General features: G+C 44.3%; 1 protein-coding gene and 1 long non-coding RNA gene across 5 annotated transcripts in view; both read right to left on the reverse strand.

Annotated features, from left to right (window-relative positions):
• The window catches only part of RNF130 (ring finger protein 130), a 116827-nt gene that overhangs the window by 41058 nt on the left and 55227 nt on the right, over positions 1-20542 (reverse strand). For all 4 annotated transcript variants that reach the window (XM_074313339.2, XM_074313340.2, XM_074313341.2 and 1 more), the window contains exons 4-7: positions 13006-13077; positions 11072-11154; positions 5076-5172; positions 2810-3014 (exon numbers count right to left, since the gene is read on the reverse strand). In XM_074313339.2, the coding sequence (XP_074169440.1) occupies positions 2810-3014; positions 5076-5172; positions 11072-11154; positions 13006-13077 (457 nt within the window). The remainder of the gene's footprint in view (positions 1-2809; positions 3015-5075; positions 5173-11071; positions 11155-13005; positions 13078-20542) is intronic.
• On the reverse strand, positions 7414-11065 carry LOC109437622 (uncharacterized). Its single transcript, XR_002136271.2, has 2 exons — positions 9599-11065; positions 7414-7647 (listed from the first exon to the last, which is right to left on the reverse strand). It is a non-coding gene; the product is annotated as an uncharacterized LOC109437622 (long non-coding RNA).

A 20542-nucleotide genomic window follows, 5' to 3' on the forward strand; every position in this document is an offset into this window, starting at 1 on the left:
AGTGTGGCCACCAAAAACCGTGCAGTAAAAGTAAGTATATCAAATTGCACATGGATATAGATTTTTCACTTGCTGTAAGTGACAATAAAGTGGACTAGCCATCCTTATAAACTTTCCTTCTTCATGGTTATGTCACTAATTCTTACGGAATGGCTTAGAAATATGGAGCAATGGTTCCCAGAGGTCTTGTGGGCACAGCAGGCAGTCCGCAGGCGGGCCTTCCACGGCATTCGCGTCTACGTTCTTTCCCCTTATGCATGGTCTTTACTTAAAAAGGACACGTTACCGGTGTCCCCTGGAAAGGCCTGCCTTTCCAAAGCTCACTGCTGGGAAGCAGCAGTGGCTGTTTTGGCTTGGCCAAGAACAAGTAAGAAGGGAAGGATGAGTGATTCACACAGTACTTGGCCCATCAAAGAGTTGAAAACCTCTGGTACATGGGTTTTATCTAGTCTCTCTCTAGATCCAGGAAGTCAGGTCGTATTTTCCATTAACTTTTCAGTCTGTATTGTAACATTCCAAAACCAACAGTTACTGAGACTCTCAAAAATAACTTGAGAACCAAGTTGACATCCTAAAAAACTAAAATGTTTCCTACAGTATGCACTAACTAGGGCTAGTTTAACAACGCGTTACACAGTGAAATTCCCTATATATCTGCAGTTAAGGCAGAGAGAAGAGATTCATGCTCGGAATGTCACCGTCATGTGCAACAGCTGTGCGTGACATGGAGTTTCTCAGTCTGGTTTTCATGACTCCTACAACTATGCAAAACTATGTGTGCCTAGGAATTTTCCTAGAAAAAAGTGATTCTACTTTCATTGCATTTTAAAGGTGACGATATGTTCTTCAGGATTCCAGGCTGCTGAGGTCTCTGAGTATTTTTCTGCCTACCCTGGCTTATATTATTAAAACACTTAGCAAGCACGTTCTTTTTAGCTAACAGTGCAGCCAATGCTTCTTGGATTACAAATTCCTCATCAGTAGAGTGAATTTATAAGGTTTTTATTTGAGTCAAAATGCACATTCAAGAACCCATACAAAACCCACCATTTTTACCCACGTATATTTTAAGTTAGGAAAAATGTTTACTGGCATTTAAAAAAATTAAGAGATGACTGGTCATCAGTATCAAGAGGCTTAACACAGCAGTCTTAATTTTATTTTCGTAGAGACTATACATGACAAGCAGATTAGCTTTTAGAATTTCAACTATGTTTGTGTTTCTGAATTCTGAATATACCATCCATGTACATGTGGAATTTCGGTGATAAAACTGGTAACCAAAAAGACGTGAACGTGAACACTATCATGACAACGCCGAGTGGGCTCAGGGTACTTTAGCAGAGGGCACCGGGCTCAGTCACCTCTGTCCCCCAGTGTGTAGTTAGCACAGTGCCCTGCACACAGTGGAAGCTGGCTGAACACACTACTGAGCTTTGAGGGAAAACAGAGGTAGCTTTGGAATAACTGAACCATGTGAATTTACTAACAGGTGTAAATTCTGCTACAGGTGATTAATTTGATAAATGAATATTTTTTTAATCATCAAAACAGAAGATTTTGAAAGGACATTTCTACAGCAAATATAATGGAAGCAGTAATGTCGTAGTAGGTGCTCAATAAATGTCGATCAATGAAGGACCTACAAAAACTCATTAATAAACAAACAACCTTTGTCTCCTTTATTACTACCAGATCAATTAAAAAAAATCTAGACCATAAAACCTAAATGCCAAAGCAGAAAAATAAGAAATGCTGCTAAAACAAATGGCCAGAAATGAGTCAAACTATATCAAAGACCAGTTTTACTTATTTTATGACTGAATGAAGTCTCCTTGAGTTTAGACAAATGATAGAATCAAGCCTGGGAAATTATTTTCTAATAGTTTTTGGGTGGTGAAAACATCAGTTGAACAGGCCGCACGAGTCTTACTGTGTGAAGGGAAAAATCTTTTCTAACAGCTGGCCCACTGGACTGCCTCTCAGTCAGGCAGAGACTCATTAGGTTTAGGGCCTGAAGGGACAGGCAAGCGACAGCATGTACAGAGCGGTGAGAGGTGGGGTGAAGAGCTGTTAAATGGAAAGACATGGAAAGAATGGAACTGAAGAGAACAGCTGGCTGGTCACGGGCGAATGCCCACAAACCGCACACACGCCCAGCCCACTCACACCTGCTTGGGCACTGCCGCCAACACTCGGAGCGCTTCTTGTCAACAGCTCAGCAATCAGGATGCTCATACCAGCCCATTTTTCAGGCAGACCTCCCTTCGGCTTTACTCCCACCTCGTGTACCAAACAGGTAGCCAAGATACCAAACTTTATAAAAAGTGTGAAATATAGTGAGCAGCACCACGCCATCTCAGCTGTTCCTAAAGCTATGAATCTTTAGGTCCAAATTCTGGATTTGTTTTTCATGAGGCTGCCTGCAGCCTGGAAGTGGAGGGCAGTGGTACCCAGTCACCCCCACATGCTGCCGCCATCCATCATGTCCCACATGACCCTTCAAATGCCCGTCTGCATTACCATCATTTCAAACTAGGTTTATAAACAGCTACTGAGACAAGCCTCTGAACAAACTACTTGTCATGGCAACTACTCCTATTAGTTCCACACAAATAAATATACAATCTCCCTACTATAAAGAAGGTTTAGTCATTCCAAATATCTGTTTTAATGCAAGTATCCATTACTTTCTTGGGTGCAGACTAAGTTACCAGTCCCAATGACTGCCTCAACTCCCCTGGAACCGTCACCGCACACCAAGTGGCAGCAGCCACCTGCCCTGCGCCTGGGCACAGGACCCACTTACTTGTCACTGCAATGTTGATCTCTCCCGATCTAGGAGTGAGCTCTCCGTCCTGAGGAAGAGGCGAGATCCCCGAAGACCGAAGTGGCTCGAGGCCAAGGGAGTTGTCGCTCGCGAGGTCACCCAGGGCTGATCTTCTGTTCACTGCCTGGGTTCTGGTGAGCCTTTCCATGTCAAATGCTACGTTATCAGTGCATGGCAAATTTGGCTGCAAAATATTTCCAGGTTAAAAGTATTTGTAAGAATAACAAATCCTAAATATTTGACACTCTGTTGAAAAGACTTCCCCAAGTTTTTTTCCATGGGATTTTCTCTCATTTCTCTCCCCATCTATCCTTTCCAATCTCATCCAAGAGTTTTTCTTGAAAAGAAACAGATGATTTCCTCCCAAAAAAGATAAAAGAAAACCCCAAATCTATTGCAGAACTGAGAAAATGGGATACTTCATCCTTATAAAGAAATGACAAGCGTGTGGACGTGGCTCACAGGCAGAGAGGTTCATTATCGCTGGTATAACGCTGACAGTCAAGTGCCTCACTTTGGCTCTATGCTAATGCTGAAGGGCAGCAGGTAGCATAAAACACCCATTTCGTCCTATTAACTTCTTTGTAATGCCCCATTTATCTGGTCATTAGTTTTTAAATATTTTCTACCTTTAAACACAAATAAAGCATAAAACCAAGAGCAGATGACATTGAAAAGACTTTTGAACTGTAGGAAAACTGTTTCACAACCTAAGTGTCTGATTCTGAAGGAGAGGGATATGGCTGACTTGGGGCCAAAGCCTACCAACGAGAGTCTTCTGATGTAACAATATGGACATTTGGTTTCCCTAGGAACCTCCAGTTCTTCTAACCGATAGCAGACAGCATATTAGAAGCACAGTTAGGAAGGGATGCTAACAGAACCTTATGTACAGAAAAGTGACAGCTAAACAAACCCAACACAAACGGCTCCCTGAGCAAAAGAATTTCATTCTCGATCACCCTAAAGCCCAATTAAAAAAAAACCTACAGCACAGTGTAATAACTGGTGCTTATAATGACACCCAGTTAGTTAGGTGTATTTTCTTTTATATTTAAGGAACCATGGTAGCTTGTAATACATTTTAGAATTTACATTAAAAACAGAAGGGAAAAGTATTAGTGGTTCAAAGAATAAGACTTAAAAAACAACAACTGAGAAGACTGGAGGCAACAAAAGAGGCTAAGCTAATATTTTCCAAAATGTCTCCTACGTGCCAGACATTATGGCAGGAGCTCTATGTCAGACCCCTCAAATGGGGGTGACTTTGTCCCCCCAGGGACATTTGCAATGTCTGGAGACATTTTGGATTGTGTGACTGGGGAGTTGTGCTACTGGCACTTAGTAGATGCCAGGGCTGCGCTGGACAGTCTACAATGCCCGTGGTGCCAAGGCACAGAGATGCCGTGAAATTACCACCTCACTGCCATCATCTCTGGAGGTGGAAAATAAATGGGCACTTTGGGACCGCACCCTAACTGTCACCTGACAGCATATTTCAAACAGGAATACTTAGATTTTCTTTGGGTTGCCAAGCTAAAATGAGGAAATCATCTGTTGGGTCAAAGTAAACTTTTTGTTCCATAAGGAGATGATTCATTCACTCTTTTTGAGACCAGAACATATTTTATTTTCCTCTAAACAGCAATGATCCTGGATATACCCTTCTCTTAACGAAGGAACTGTGGGACGCCTCTAAGGTGCTCGGGTGGCAGCACTACTCCCCGACCAGAGTGGAAGTACCTTCCCCAAAGCCCCTGCCAGGTGGCAAGGTCTGCCCAGGGCTGGCACCGCCCACCTTCGCTGCCTTCAACCTACCAGTGACCAGGAGAGTAAAGCCAAATTCAAGAGGAAGGAACATAGTGATGATACAGTTTTGTATTATGCTGAATGCAGAAAAAATTACTGGAATGGAGTACAAAGTCTATATCCTATTCCTTTTTTTTTTTTGTAAAGATATTGGAATGAAGGAGAATCACATCCTTCTCTCTACGTCGGTTCTTCACCACACACCCACCACCTAACCGAAGTGCGCTCTAAAGTGCACTAGCACAGTTCTCCGTCTTCTCTCCGGGGAGTTCCCTGACACAGGCTGGACTTTAATCTGGAAGAAAGGCACTAACAAGGCTACATGGCACAGCAGCCAGTGTTTTCTTGTGAGACGCAACCATCCACTCGTTGTGCTACGTTACGTTACACTCACAGATGACACACCCCCAGAGGAGTAACACAACAGGAAACGTACCACAATTCCCAGGGCCTTCAAAATATTAAGTTTGCACATAGGGCAGGTACAATGTTCACTAAGCCAGGGATCCACGCAGGATTTGTGGAAAACATGCCTATAAAAAAATGGAGAATTGTATCACAAATTATGTACTGAAAAACTGTTAGGCCAAAATGCAAAGAAATTGTATTAAAATATAGCTGACAGACCATCTCCTGAACCCCATCTTATCTTATGTATCAGTAGGACTATACAATGAGAACTACTACGTAGTATTTGGCTGCTTAGTCCTTGCATCCCACCAAATTCCAAAGGAGATTTGAGGAAACTTAGAAAATTTATTAAGAATGACGATAATGAATTACATCTTATGAATCAGTTGTGTTTGCTATAATAGCTAAAGTAGAAAAGTAGAATTTCACAATATTTAACAAGGATTAAATGAAAAGTTCTCTGTATAATTATTTAGTTTCATGGAATTCTGCTTAAATGTTATTTAAAACATTACGTAAAAGGACTTCTAAGCAACGTATGCTAAATGTCTGTAAAAGTTATAGGGACTTATAGCTGGAACTATTTTTAGGGATAAACTGTACTTAAGAATCGGATAACACTTAGCCAGCAGTTTTCAGCTGAAATGTTCAAGGGAGAGAGAGGATACGCGACTTTCTTATTTAGGGAAGTAGAAAGTCACTTCCTTGTGACTGGAAATAAATCAGCCATGGAGGGTTTTGCATTCCTAGAAAAGGGACTTGTGCCCTTTAGAAGGGAGAAAAGACATCCAGGGAGCTGTAGCAATCACCGCTCAGCTCAAGTTCTGGCACAGCAGTCCTGAGAAGCTGAGGTGAAGGCATGGTGAAGCCCCAGGGTCGGGGCCACACAGAGGAGGGAGGGGGCAGGTGCCAGGACAGACATTCCAGGCACCTTCGGAGGAAGTAGAACCTGAGTCCTGGGATAAGATGCAAGAAATTTTGAGAAAGACACCAAATTGCACCATAGCATGTCTTCAAAACTTTGATTGTTAATGTATAATTTATCTAGCTGATAACGTTACATATAGCTGTTGAAAAATGCAGTTTGATTTTAACACTCACTGTTTCAACTGGAAGAAATATATGTGCTGATGGCTTCAGCCTGAACATTGCACACCCACCCATCACCCCTCGGTAGCCCTGCATCCACATCTTTGGGGTAAAAATACAGAGCTTGAAGATTGAATTTGTCAATCAAGTCTGAAACCTGCAGATAATGAAGTAACCAGAACCTCATCAGCCCTGAAGGCTCTTAATTAAACCTGAATGTTTTTCCTTAAGGGTGGAAGTCGCCCAAGCCCAGTCAGACCTAAATTCCTGTGGTATGTAAGGAACCTTCACGTCCGCTCTCATTCCTCGCAGCCAGAGGGAGGTGAAGGCTCCTCACTGCAGGTGAAGGCGCCACTAAGGGGTGTCCTCAGAGCGGGGTCTGCTTCCCAGCAGCTGTCACCTGTGCCAGGCTGCCTGTAGTCTAACCAAGACCAGAACTAGGCTTTTAATCCTTTTTGGGGTAAGACCCCTTTAGGTCTGACATAAGTGACAGATCCTCTCCTTACAAGGGTGCATTTGCCTAATGTCTGGTATAGGTCTTGGGGAGGCCCATGGACTGCTGAGGGTTTGGTCAGTATTGGGTACGGGTGGGTGGCTGGGAAGGTGCTCTAGGCCAGTTCTATGTAGGGTGGACAATGGACTTGGCTGGAGGACAGGTGACAGAAGAGATATGGTTCTGTGCTCTCTGATGGGCCGCTTTGGTGCAGAGATGAGTGTGTGTGGGGGGGCGACAAATCAGACAGTTTCACCAGCTCAGCGTGGCCTTTCCCTTCCACGCAGGCAACGTCCTGCTACTACAGTTGTCTGACCTGGACAGCCCTGCCTCCCAGCTGTCTCACTGAGCTGGGGTCGGGGTGAGGGAGTAGTTGGGGAGGCTGTCTGGAGCAGGGAGAGAAACTGCACATGGAATACTTAGAGCAGCACCAAGCATGTGCCAGCGGAAGGTATTATTAAACATATAGTCAGGCAAAGTAACATTACGTTTCACACCACATCCCACTAAATGGCCCGAGTATCCGAGCACGCCCAGCAGCAGTGACCTCTCACTAGCTTGCAGGGGCCACAAGCGTCCAGACACCTCAGAGGGTGGCACCGGGACAGCCAGACCTTGCAAAGAAGCCCCTTCCCACTGCTTTAAGAGTCGATAAAATAACAAAACAATGAAAATACACACAAAAGCAGAAAAGGCCCAACATTTTTAGGGCTGAGTGGTGTACTGGGATGGAAAGCAGGTGGGGTGTCGAGGACAGTGAAACGTGAAAAGGACAAGCCGATGAGAGCTTCAACAAAGTCCTTTATTCCTATAAGAAATACTTTGGGATACAGAATGCGAGACGTATGGAACATAAAAGGCACAAAACCGTAATACTGAAATGGCGCTTCCCCGTCCTACGCCCACAGCGCACAAACTAGATAGTGAGAGGGGACCATGCTGGGTGGGGTGAGGAGTCTACAGTGAAGGTGAGTTGTTTTCACAGCTCTGCAGCCTCTTGGTGCCGTGCAAGAACCTGGCAAATATAAAAGGATCCAGGATTATTCAAGGTCAGAGACAAGCACGCTTTTCCCCCAGCTGGGACTGGCAGCAGACACCGCTTTACACAGGCCCTCCCTCTGAGGTGGGGGCATCACAGTGCTGCCTGGGCCAGCAGCCAGATGACTGACCCATTTTAGCTCTGAAAGTGGCATCTCAGATATTATAAGTTTATCCACGCTGCAGCACTCTACTTATTAAAAGTATTTTTAACTACTAAAAACTCTTGTGGCTGACCTTTCAATAAAAGAGGTCTAAATAAGGTGACCGTTTTCAGTGGCTAAGACACGTTGGCTAACATCCAAAGGATGATTAACTGTAACCAACTGACACGAGAAGGAGATCCGAAAGCAACACCAACTGCCATCTGTCCAAAGGACGTTAATGTGACAGAAGGTGAAAAGTAAAGGCCATGCAACAAAGCCAGCCAGCCAGGAGAGGCACGCTACCTACAGACAGAAAGTCTGGTGCAGTCTCCAGGGAAAATTAAGGACAGACAGACACAAAAGCACCTGGCCTTTTCTCTTCCACTGACTCAGAAGAGGTGCCAGTGAATGCAGAGCCTTTTCAAAGTCTGGCTGTGAAGGACAGAAGCTGTAGGAGGGTATTTGGAGACGGTTTTGAAAGAGTTCTGAAAACTGGAGTAGGAAAAGCCTGAGCATGATGAAACACTGATGAGCAGAGACAGAAAGAACAAAACCTGGAGGGAGCAGACAGCTAACAGAGCAAGGTCCCTGGGGAAGGGAAGAGCTGGCATGCGGAGGCTGTCAGAACACAGGGCACGACGGCAGCTGCAGGGTGGGTGTGGAGGGGGGTGTGCAGAGCCGGGCGGGGAGTCGAGACAGTCCCACTGTCTCATAGCCATTATTTTCTGTGAAGTTGATGGTGAAGTTATCTGCTGAGAGTGAGGACCAGGGAGAGCCAACCAGGGAAAGACAAGGGCTCTATGGGGTCCCTGGGAGGCAGGAGGTACCAGAGCGGCCTGGCAGCAAGAAAAGGAAGACACAACAGAGTTGCACCTCTGCTCTGTGTCAGAGACCTACAGACACAAGACGAATGGCAGGGTAACAAAGTAAGTAGCAGAGGGAACAAATTAAGAAGCAGCACAAGGCAAGAGTTAATTCGAAGGTGCGTAAGAGGAATCCACTGGCAATTGGAGGCTTGGGGAAGATTTGGAGTAAAGATTTGGAGTACCTGCATGCAGCCAGCTTCTAGGTCAGTGGCTCTCCACTGGAGACATCTGTGGTTGTCACACTGTGGGTGCTACTGGCTGCAGCCAGGGATCCTGCTAAATCTCCCGCAGTACATAGGACAGCCCCCCTCCCCCACAAAGAATGATCTGGTCCCAGATGTCAACAGTGCCAAGGCTGAGAAAGCTGGCTCCAGGTCAAAAGTTGTCAACTCAGGTCCCACAGAATGTTGCTCGATGTGCAAAGTCAATTTTTACTACACCTGGGAATCATGCTGTGACCATTTCAGTGAGGTGACATGCTTTGCTGAGCAGGGTGTGCAGTGCAGCTTAGAGAAAGCTCCATCCTGCTCCAGAGCATGAGGGGAGGTCGAGTGGGGCGCTCTGACACACAGGCAGGCAGGGGTGAGCGGTGCCGTAACTAGGGTACAAAGGGGTGCTGTCAAGTTTGCCCAAACCCTAATATTCAAAAGCAGACCACAAACAGAGATTGAGGCGACTTCCTGGGTGGCAGGCACAGCCACAGAAACGGTTAAGACCAGCCAGAGCTCTGGGCCTCCGTGGAGGGTGGCCTTGCAGCATCGGAATCACCCAGGAGCTTACCCAATACGACATGCCCGGCTGCTCTGCGGATGTGTTTCGGAAAGCTCCCCACCGACTGTGAAGCAGTCAGGTTTGGAAAGTACTGGACTAAATTAAGAAAAAAGAACTAACAACGAAACCCTTAACCAATGCTTACGGAATGGAGAGAATGGGGAGCAAGCTGCCCACAGTAATGTTTTCGGCTGAGGCCCCCTGAGGAAGACATTCTCATATTAGTGATAACCGTGAACGGATCTGGAGGCCCTTGTTCTTAGGTCCCAGATGCTTCTGGGGGACCCTGAACTGAAACAGGAAGAGAGAATTGGAAATACTTGGCTTTCTTCCTGGTCATTCTGGTGTCAAAAGAAATCTGTGCAGGTAAAAAACTGGTATTTAAAAAAATAGATTTCTGAAAAGCAGGTAACAGCTATGTTTTATGATGTACCCTCCTAGTCTACTTTCCTGATTTGTATTTGTATGTGTTTTCCTTTTGCCTCCTGTTTTAGCCTGCAAAAGACTGCAGCTGAAGACAAACTGGTAAGTGCATAATTTAATTTCCTGTAGGACAGCTTACATGTCGTTTTACAGATTCACCTTCATGTGCAGACTACAAAGGCTTGATTTCCAGAATCTTGGTTTTCTGTTTCAGTGCATGGAATTATTCTTCACTTCCATGATTTTTTAAAAACCAGATCTTTCTAATTTCAAAATAGATCACTGTGTGAATAAGTCAAGTAATACCACCAAGCTCACGGAGACAGTGGCTACTCATGTTTTTATTCATTCACACCTCCTGCTCTGTTAGAAGGTCAGAGATGTGTGGATGTTGTAAAGGACAGGGGGGAGGAAGAGGGGAAAACCTTTGACTTTAGTCTTCTCAATAGGTGCTTTCGTATTTTTCCAATCAGTGCTCGGAACTGTGTACCTTCCTGTGTTAGACTCCCTCGCATGGGACAGCGCCACGGTGAAAATCCACAAGCTAATGAAGAGAACGTGCTCTTTTTAGAGCACCAAAGTGCAGGTGAACACCCTCCTGGAGGGAGGTTTGCAGCGAGTAAGGAGTGCCTATGTTCCAGGCAGACCTTTCTGAATTGTGCGGCCCTGGCAGGCACGCACTGCTGGCTTCACTATTCCTCAGCGAACATGCGGAGAAAACGCTGACCCTTTTCCAGGAGGTGGGAAATGCAAGCTGTATAGAGCGGGCCACCTGACCGGAGGTGCAGTGCCGCACTGCCCTGCATAATCCAGGCCCCGTGGGCTCTGGCGGCCTGCCCGCTGAGCTCTGCTGCCGCTTTAGCTTTATCGAGGGCCTGTGATGTGCTCTGATTCCAGGAGGAGAGGAACAGGGGCGAGCCCAGAAACCCAGAGAAGTCACAGCATGGAACATTTGTGACCTTAGTGCTCTTTCAGCTGCGGGTGGGTCCAGAGGTTGTGCCCCTGAGTTTCTCCTAACTAAAGCGAGGTTTGTGCAGTCAGTCTGGCTGGGGGACATGACTCACCACACTGCAGCTCCCACCACGTGCCATGTGCAGCGAGGTGGCTCTGAAAAGCAGTGGGATACCTGCTCGGAAAGGGAGACATACAAACCACATTAGTAGCATTCTTTTTGAAACAAAGAAAGTTGACATACTTGCAGGGCAGAATCCGGACGACATCATTCTGCTTATAGCTCTCTATGCAGACGGCACAATGATCAAAGTCTGGGTCTGTTTCCTGAAATGAAAAGCACAGGGACCAAAGTCACAGGCTAATGCTAACAACTATGGGGAAACAAGTGATTATTAGGTGAAAGCTTATAAAAAAAAAACTTAATATGTTTCCATTTGCTTAACTGTATCAACCAAAATTATACCTAAGCCAATCTATTTTGTTTTTAAACTGTACTGTAACAACGAATACTAATCCTGTTGTGAAACATCTTGGAAGTCAGAATTCCAATTGTTTTCAAGATTCAAAGCAGCTGTCACCTGGGATGGTGACCCCACCCTCTCCCCATTCCTGCTGCATCACTATGCTGGTCTAGGAGGTGTCCCTGTACCCCCTCCACGACCTGGGCGCTCACTGGGAGCATGCCTGACCACGTGGCTCAGTGCCAGCAGCAACCACTGACAAGCCTCCAGAAGACTGCTATCCAGAGACCTGCCCCAAGGGTGGTCACAAATTTGGGGTAGAGCGCTCATGGGCTCAACTTGACACTGCGTCTTTATCACAAGTCAAGAAGTCAGCCAGGTGTTCAGTCTTCCAGGGTAACTGATTTCCTTCCTCCTCTGGGCTGGGGACGGTTCCCCTGAATTCTCATAAAACAGTATGTCCAGGAACCTAAGCCAGGAAAGGTGATACTATTTGCCATGTCACTGCCACTTGGACTGAAACTCAGTGGGGCAACTCTTGGCAGGTCTAGGAGATACACACTAAGGGTGTTGGTTTTAATAAGATTGTTTTGTGCTGCCTGGGGGACAAAGCAGGATGTAGGATGGGTAGGTTAGACCAGCTCCAGGGAACTTCAAATTAATGTGGCAGCTGAAGGCCACCAAGCCAAGATCACATTATCTGCATGGGTGACCACTCCTCAGGTTCCAGTGCAGCTGCTGTAATGCTGCTTACATTTTCTGCAAGTACTTTTACCTTTCTCATTCCTTAGTGTACAGTGAAGTTTACTGACAATGTGTCACAGAAAACTACATGTGGTGGTGTCAAGGCAGCGGGAACAAAAATGAGTCGGGTGAAAAAAGTGGTAAAAATGAGGATGGAGAATCACCTGAAAAAATCCTGCAGAACTCTTTGTTAAAATGTTAGAGCTGGGTGTGAGAGAGGAGAGTTCTGGTTTCATGCTTCCAGAGAAGCAGCTTTTTCATTCGCGATAACGTTGACTATGTAGAATGTAGAGTCTAACGTTAAGTTGCTGTTTCGCCCTTACAGAGCAGAAGCGGGGCTCTAGCATAACTTGAGAGTTGACTGGGGAACTGTGCTGAGTGGTCTCAGCCACAGCCTGTCACTGCCTCTCTGATCTGGTCCCCCTAGGCCACCAGGCCCAACCCTGACACACTGTGCTCTTCTTGCAAACTGCTCGGCCCACTGTACAGAACGCCCCTGGGAGCCGACACTCCCTCGGAATGTGGGTCTCCAGTTCTCTATCTAACTGTTGAAAAAATAAAACATCAAGGAGACGTGGCAAAGTCTCAGGAAGCATAGCAAGACAACGCACATTCCTGGCTACTCAGGGTACCAACTGCCCCATTAGAATGCTAGGTTTTGGCGAAAGAAAACTCTGTTGAACACCACAGCTAAGGAAACGCTAAATCATCCAGGGAAGCTAATCATGGCAAGCGCATTTAAAGCCCAGGAAAGGCAGAGCACTGTATGAGAGAGCCTTGAAATGGCAGGCATACTAAGAATAAGATTTCAACGAGAAGCTAGTTCAAAACAAAGCATTAGAGAGTATACGTGGAGAATAATAATCTGACAATAACGAGACACAAATGGGCAGGGTATATTCTCTCCCACCAAATCAAAAGCAAAACTGCTTCATCATGTTTAGAGTGTCCAGCTTGTTCATCGCTGTACCTTATCACCCTTCTTCACTGTTCTGGTGGTCAATTTGCTGATGGCTTTCTTGGCTGCATCTCCAAGACGACGCTATGAAAATTGCAAAGAAAAACAGGCACTGAGTGCAAGATCTCTGGATAATGTTCTTTATTTTACAATAAGTAAACGTATAAAGTCCCTAGTATCCTACATAACTCTCCGTGTCACAGCATCTGAGAGGGCGCTAAAAAAACAAATGAAAAATTAGAAAAACTGGCAGTTTTCCCTAGATTCAGTATTCTGGTTGAATTAAAAGTGAATACAGTTAAAAGGCCACTGAATTTGTGTATAAGCATTTGAAATACCACAGCATTGTCAAAATCTATTTCTTGTACATGTCAGAGCTACTACCATTGTTCTAACAGTTTTTCTATTCTGCTCACGGTCCCCAGTATTAGGTGTATAAGCTCTGTCTTAGTAAGAAGACACATCCAATGCTCCTTGAAATAGTTCATCCCCTCAGCCAGTGAGGGAGAAGGGATGTGACCATGAGTTGTACCTCTGTTTCTGCCTCTACAATGCTCCGTGATCTCAGGAAGGTGTATTTACCTTCCTAGGGTTGAGTTATTCTCATTCATCTGAGTGTTAAGTCAGAAAATCTTAAGGTGGGATTTATCCAACATTTTGCCAGGCTTTGCTAGCACTACCAGACACCAAGGACCCAAAGGTGAAAAGACAGTGGACCTCTAACCTTGAAAAGCAAACTGAATTGGGGACAGCCCAGTAAGCACATTTTTAATCACTGTTGTAACACAGCTTGCCCAGGTGGCATGGCAGCACAAAGGAAGCAATATAATGCGGGGGTGGGGGGTGGGATAGGGCAAAGGGGCAATGCCAGGCAGGGCTTTGAGGAAATGATGCCTGAGCTAAGGCTTGGAAAACTGAGCAGGCAGGAGTCAGATAAGGAAAGCACAGGGGTAGGGAGGGGGATTCTGGACAAAGGAATAGTCTCGTAAAGACAAACAGGTGTGAAGTGCAGGTATGTGAAGGAAATTATAGCATGATTTAACTAGGGTGGGCATATATTTTATTGTTCAAATTAGCATGCTTCAACAGTCAGAAGGCCCTATTACTAATTACATGGGGATAACAGGTGCGCACAGGCACAGGGAGAGAGATGGTCACTATACATAACCAGGTCCTGAACTGCGAGAGGCAGATGCTGAGACTGAGAGCATGAATGGTGGCAGCCAAAAGGGAGACCTTGGATTCTATCCCGAGGATAAAAAAAAAATCATAAAAACATAAACATTTTAGGGGGAATTAAAAAACAGAAAAGAAAATAGTTTAATGAACGGCTATGGATCTATCATCCAGCTGCAATTATCAATATTTTACCTGTATTTTTCATCTAGTCCCCCCTTTATCGTGCTAGAGGATTTCAAAGCACATCACAAGCATTACATAATTCCATAAAATCTTCACAGTCCAACACATCCACTGTCTTATCCAACAAAATTAACAATAATTAATCATTTACCAAGTACTCAGATTACACTACAATTTCCCATTGTCTCCAGGTCTTTTTATAGTTGGCTTGTTTGAATCAGGATACAAAGTCCAAACAATGCATTTGGTTGCTATGCCTCTCGTCTCTTAATCTGAATTCCCTTTATCATATACTGGGGGTGCCAAAAAGAATATATACGAGTGGACACTTCGGTCAACGTTGCTCAAGCAGTAGTTGGCCGTTATCAGAAGTGTCTGGACGCTGATGGTAACCACTTTGAGCACCTCTTGTAAATGCAGAAGTCAAACGTGACTTGTATTCACCTTTTGTTATCGGTATATATTGACTATTACAATTTTAATAGTTTTCCCTTCTTAAAAATGTATATACATTTTTGGCACCCTCTGTATACACAAGGGTCCCCAGATGTGTTTTCTGTATACATATCTATGTAAATAAACATCAGCCTTATGGAGGTATAATTGACTTAAAATAAATTGCATATATTTTAAGTATACAATTTGATGTTTTGACACGATCCACAAAACTGTCACTGTCAAGATAGTTATGTCATCATATCAGCTCCCTCATGCCTCTTCCTATTCCCTTCTATCTGCCTCCATTCCATCCCATCTCCCCATGACTTACTTTCTGCTACTAGAGTTGGTATTTTTGAGTTTTACATAAATGGAATGATACAGTATTCTGTGTATGCTTTCTTTTACTGTGCATAATTATCTTGAGATTAATCCATGTTGTGGCATGTATCCACAGTTCACTTCTTTCTTTTTTTTTTTTTTTTTTTTTTTAAGATTTTTTATTGGGGAAGGGGAACAGGACTTTATTGGGGAACAATGGTCAAATTGTTGCCCTTTCAATCTTAGTTGTGGGGGGTTCTGTTCAGCTTCAAGTTGTTGTTCTTTCAGTCTTAGTTGTGGAGGGCGCAGCTCAGCTCCAGGTCCAGTTGCCGTTGCTAGTTGCAGGGGGCACAGCCCACCATCCCTTGCGGGAGTCGAACCGGCAACCATGTGGTTGAGAGGACAGGCTCCAACCAACTGAGCCATCCGGGAGCTCAGCGGCAGCTCAGCTCAAGGTGCCGTGTTCAATTTTAGTTGCAGGGGGCGCTGCCCACCATCCCTTGCGGGAGTCGAGGAATTGAACTGGCAACCTTGTGGTTGAGAGCCCGCGCTCCAACCAACTGAGCCATCCGGGAGGCAGCTCAGCTCAAGGTGCCGTGTTCAATCTTAGTTGCAGGGGGCAGAGCCCACCATCCCTTGCGGGACTCCAGGAGTTGAACTGGCAACCTTGTGGTTGAGAGCCCACTAGCCCATGTGGGAATCGAACCGGCAGCCTTCGGAGTTAGGAGCACGGAGCTCTAACCACCTGAGCCACCAGGCCGGCCCGACAGTTCACTTCTTTCTTACGCTATGTAGCACCCCACTGTACAGATACACCACAATTTATCAGCGTACCTGTTGATGGGACATTAGTATTGTTTCCCAGTTTTGGGCTGCAATGAATACAGCTGAGTATGACATTCTTCACTTGCACCAGTCTTTGTAAGGACGCATACTTTCTTTACTCTGGGGTAAATACCTACGAAGTAGGGAAGACCTGCTAATATGGTAGGTGTGTTTGATTTTTTTAAGATACTACCAAAGTATTCTCTGATGAAGCAAAAAAGGGTTAATAAAAATGAGCCTCAAGGGGGACGCCCAGGCCTGCCTCCCCTCCCCAGGAACCGCCCAGGCTCATCCCCTAGAAATAAATCAAATTGTCCAAACACTCCTGAAAAGAAGAAATAAGACCCAACTGGTATTAACTAGTCCCTCACACGTGCGCAAACTGCTAAAACCTGACGTTACTTGAACCCTAGCCTCATTATAATACAATTAAAATAAAATGAATAAGGCTTGGCCCCCCACTCCCACCCTGTGGGTTTTTCTGCATGCATTATGGGTAAGAGCATGTGCAGAAAACTATTTATATAATGAACATATGTCAATCAAACAATCTCAGTCTGTACGTCACATCTCCTGCTATAAGGAAATGTACCTCCCCTTTCCTATGTAAGAAAAAGCTAAGCTGAAGTGCACTTGTCTATTATTCTAAGGCCCCGTCCCGGCGACCCGCTGCTGGTGTTTCTCTCCCTACTACCCAGGGCAGCTGTCTCCTTGAGATAGCTTCCAACGTCCTGACTTGAATAAAAACTTCTTGCTCTCCTCATTTCAGGCTCAGTCTGTGAATTCCTTCACCTTTTGCGCACGGCAAGGGGTTGTTAATTCCAATGACATAACGTTCTCCAAAATGAGTGAACCACTTTACGTTTCCACCAGCAGTGTCTAAAAATCCCAGGTCCTATCGTTTCTCGGCCTTTTGGCTAAGATCAAGTGTAAAAATCCCAGGTCCTCCACAACCTCACCAACACTTGGTATGGCGGGTCTTTTTCCTTTGATCATAACCACTGTAACAGGGGTGTAGTGCTCTCTCACTGTGGCTTTAATTTGCACTTCCCTAATGACTAACAATGTTGAGCATCTTTTCATGTACTTATTTGCAATCTGCATATCCTCTCTGGTGAAGTGTCTGTTCAAAACTTTTGCCTATTTTCCTACTGAGTTGTTTGGTTTCTTATTATTGACTTGAGTGTATTTTTACAGATTCTAGATAAAATTTATTTTGCATATTTTTTTCTCACTCTATGGTATAAGTTTCTAATTTTGACGATTTATCAATTTTTCCTTGTGGATTATGCTCTGGTTTCCTATCTAAGTAATCTTCGCCTATCCCAAAGTGACAAGATTTCCCCCCATTTTCTTTTCATTGTTTTATCATTTGAGGCTGTGTATGTAGGCTTCTGACACATTCTGAGTTAGTTTTGTATATAGTGTGCAGTTTTTGGGGTTTTCGGCATATGATACACGATTGCTCCAGCAGCATTTGTTGAAAGGCTGTCCTTTCCCCACTGCATTGCCTTTGTGGGTTTGGCAAACATCAGCTGTCCATAAACGGGTGGGTCTATGTCTGAACACTATTTTGTATGATGCATCTATGTGCCTGTCGTTAAGCAAACATCAATATTTGCAAAAATGATTTCTTCAGGTCTGTAACAAATCTGAAATCCGGTAGTGTTGGCCTGTCAACTTTTCTCTTCTTTTTCAACCCCCTTTTGGTTGTTCTTGATCCACTGTGTTCCTGTAATTATAGGTTCAGAGGCTGGCCCAGTGGCTCAGGTGGGTGGAGCACCGTGCTCCTAACACCGAGGTCACCGGTTCGATTCCCACATGGGCCAGTGAGCTGTTCCCTCTATAGCTAAGATTGTGAACAACGACTCTCCCTGGAGCTGAGCTGCAGTGAGCAGCTGGAGGTCAGTGTGGGCTGCCGTGGGCTGCTGTGCTGCCAGGAGCAGCCGGTGGGCAGCATGAGCAGCTATGGGCTGCCATGAGTGGCTGGTAGCCAGCGTGAGTGGCCAACCGATGACTGGCAACTGACTTGCCTCAGCCGGGGGAGCACAGGCTCAACCAGCATGGGCCAGGGAGCTGTGCCCTACACAACTAGACTGAGAAACAACAGCTTGAACCAGAGTGGGGGGGGGGGGGCGGTAGAAGGGGAAACAAAAAGAATTATAGGTTCGGCTTGTCAATTTCTTTTAAAAAGGCCACCTGGGATTTACACTGGGATTGCACTGAATGTACAGATCAATCTGGAGAGAGCTGGCGTTTTATAATACCGCGCCTTCCCCTGGACACTGTGTATCTCCATCTAGCTGGTGCTTGGTTTAATCTATCAGCAGTTTTTATAGTTTTCACTACACAGAGGGCTTGCATACCTTTGGTCAAAACTCTGATTTCTAGTTTATGCTATTTCGTGTTTGATGCTAATGAACAGGGTATTTAAAACAAACATTTCAATTCCCATTCATATATATTGCTTATATAGAAATAAAATTGATTTTTGTATATGATCTTGTATCTCAACCTTGCTAAACCCATATATTAGTTCTAGCAGCTTTTTAATAGATGCTTTCAAACTTTCTAAGCAGACAATAATGTCATCTGTGAATGAAGACAGTTTTATTTCTTCATTTCTAATAATGGTACCTTTTATTTCTTTTCCTTTGCTGGTTAGAACCTCTAGTACATTGTGGAAATAAAAGTTGTCAGAGCAAATCCTTCTCTTGGTCATCTTACGGAAGAGCATTTAGTCTTTCACTGTAAGTATAACTGTCAGTTTTTTTAGATGTCTCTCATTAACTTAAGAAAGTTACCTTTTATGCCTAGTTTGCGAAAAGTTTTAAAATCGGGAATAGAGCTGAATTTTTGGCAAATGTTTTTCCTGCATCTACAGAAATCAGATGGGTTTCCTTTGTCTCTTAATATGCTAAATTGCATTAACTTTTTAATGTTAAATCAGCCTTGCATTGCTGTTATAAACACTACCTAGTTATGATGAATTATCACTTTTATAATATTGTTAAACAACACTTGCTTAAATTTTGTTTAGAATTTTTGCATCTATATTCAAGAGGGATTCTGGTCTGTAGTTTTCTGTCCTGTAATATTTTTGTCTAGTTTTGGTGTGAGGATGACGCTGGCTTCATAGAACGAAATAGGAGGTATTCCTGCCTTTTCAATTTTCTAGAGTTTATGCTGAATTATTTTTTGTTTTCCTTAAATGTTTAGTAGAACTCACCAGAAACCATCTGTGTGGAGTTTTCTTTTTTGGGGAAGGTCTTAAACTATAAAAGCAATCCTTGAGAGATATAGGACTATTTAATTTATTCATCCTTAAGTAAGCTTTGGTCATTAGTGTCTTTCATGGAATTTGTCTATTTCATAGGAAGATGTCAAATTTATTGGCATAGAGTTGCTCATAATATTCCCTTATGAGCCTATAATCTGTAGTGATGTCATCTCTTTTTTGATATTGCTAATTTGTGCCTTCTTTTTCTCCTGATCAGTTTGGCCAGAGGCTTATTTGCTTTTAATTGGGGGTGTTTAGACCATATACTTTTACATAATTATTGACATGGTTATGTTTAAGTCTATTATGTTTAAGTCCTATTTGTTTTCTATTTGTTGTCCCATCTGTTCTTCAATTGGGTTGTTTGTTTTTCTGTTGTTGAGTTTCATGAGTTCCTTGTATATTTTGGATATTAGCCCCTTATCGGAGGCACTGTTTGCAAAAATCTTCTCCCATTCAGTTGGTGGCCTCTTTATTTTGTCGATGGTTTCTTTTGCTGTGCAGAAGCTTTTCAGTTTGATATAGTCCCATTCGTTTATTTTAACTTTTACTTCCCTTGCCTTTGGAGTCAAATTCATAAAATGCTCTTTGAACCCAAGGTCCATAAGTTTAGTACCTATGTTTTCTTCTATGCAGTTTATTGTGTCAGGTCTTATGCTTAAGTCTTTGATCCATTTTGAATTAACCAGGTGAAAGGGTATCTCCACAAACCCCAGACTGCAGTAGGTGGGGTCACACCAAGTGTAGCATTCCTCTGTATAGACACAGAATCAGCAGCTGTGCTGAGGTAACAAGTGTGGTGGGGGTGGAGAAAAAAGGTGTCTGACAGTCCCGAGAGCCAAGGAATCCAGAAATCACCAAAAAACAGCTCTCCCCTGACTCTGCCAAAGAGACTCCTCACTGAACAAAACCTCAGCAAATGACTCTGAGAAACAACCAGTGAAACTGGGAACAAATTTCTCAGACTCCAGTTCACAGATTAGTAAACAGAACAAAACATGGAATCCACTAACAGGCTGAGGGAAGACAGAGAAGCTGGGGTGGTCCAAGCCCTTGAGGATCACAGAAATACCCAACAAAAGCTCCCTCCCCAAAGGAAAGAGCTCTCCCTGAGGGAAAAAGAGCTGGACTGAGCAGGGAAGGGACACTGGGGGGGTCAAGGAGCGACTGTAGCAGAAGACGACCCTCCAGCTGTGCAGGGCAGAAAGCTACCCTGCCCACATCTGCCCATTTGTACACGTCCTCTCGAAGGGACAGAAAGTCGTGCCATTTAAATGTGAGCAACAGAAGGATATGACCACACCCTATAAAAAGTACTGTAGG

This window comes from Rhinolophus sinicus, chromosome 5 (assembly GCF_057876585.1).
Source record: "Rhinolophus sinicus isolate RSI-liver-muscle chromosome 5, RSI-T2T, whole genome shotgun sequence".
In the NCBI taxonomy this organism is placed as follows: Eukaryota; Metazoa; Chordata; class Mammalia; order Chiroptera; family Rhinolophidae; genus Rhinolophus; species Rhinolophus sinicus.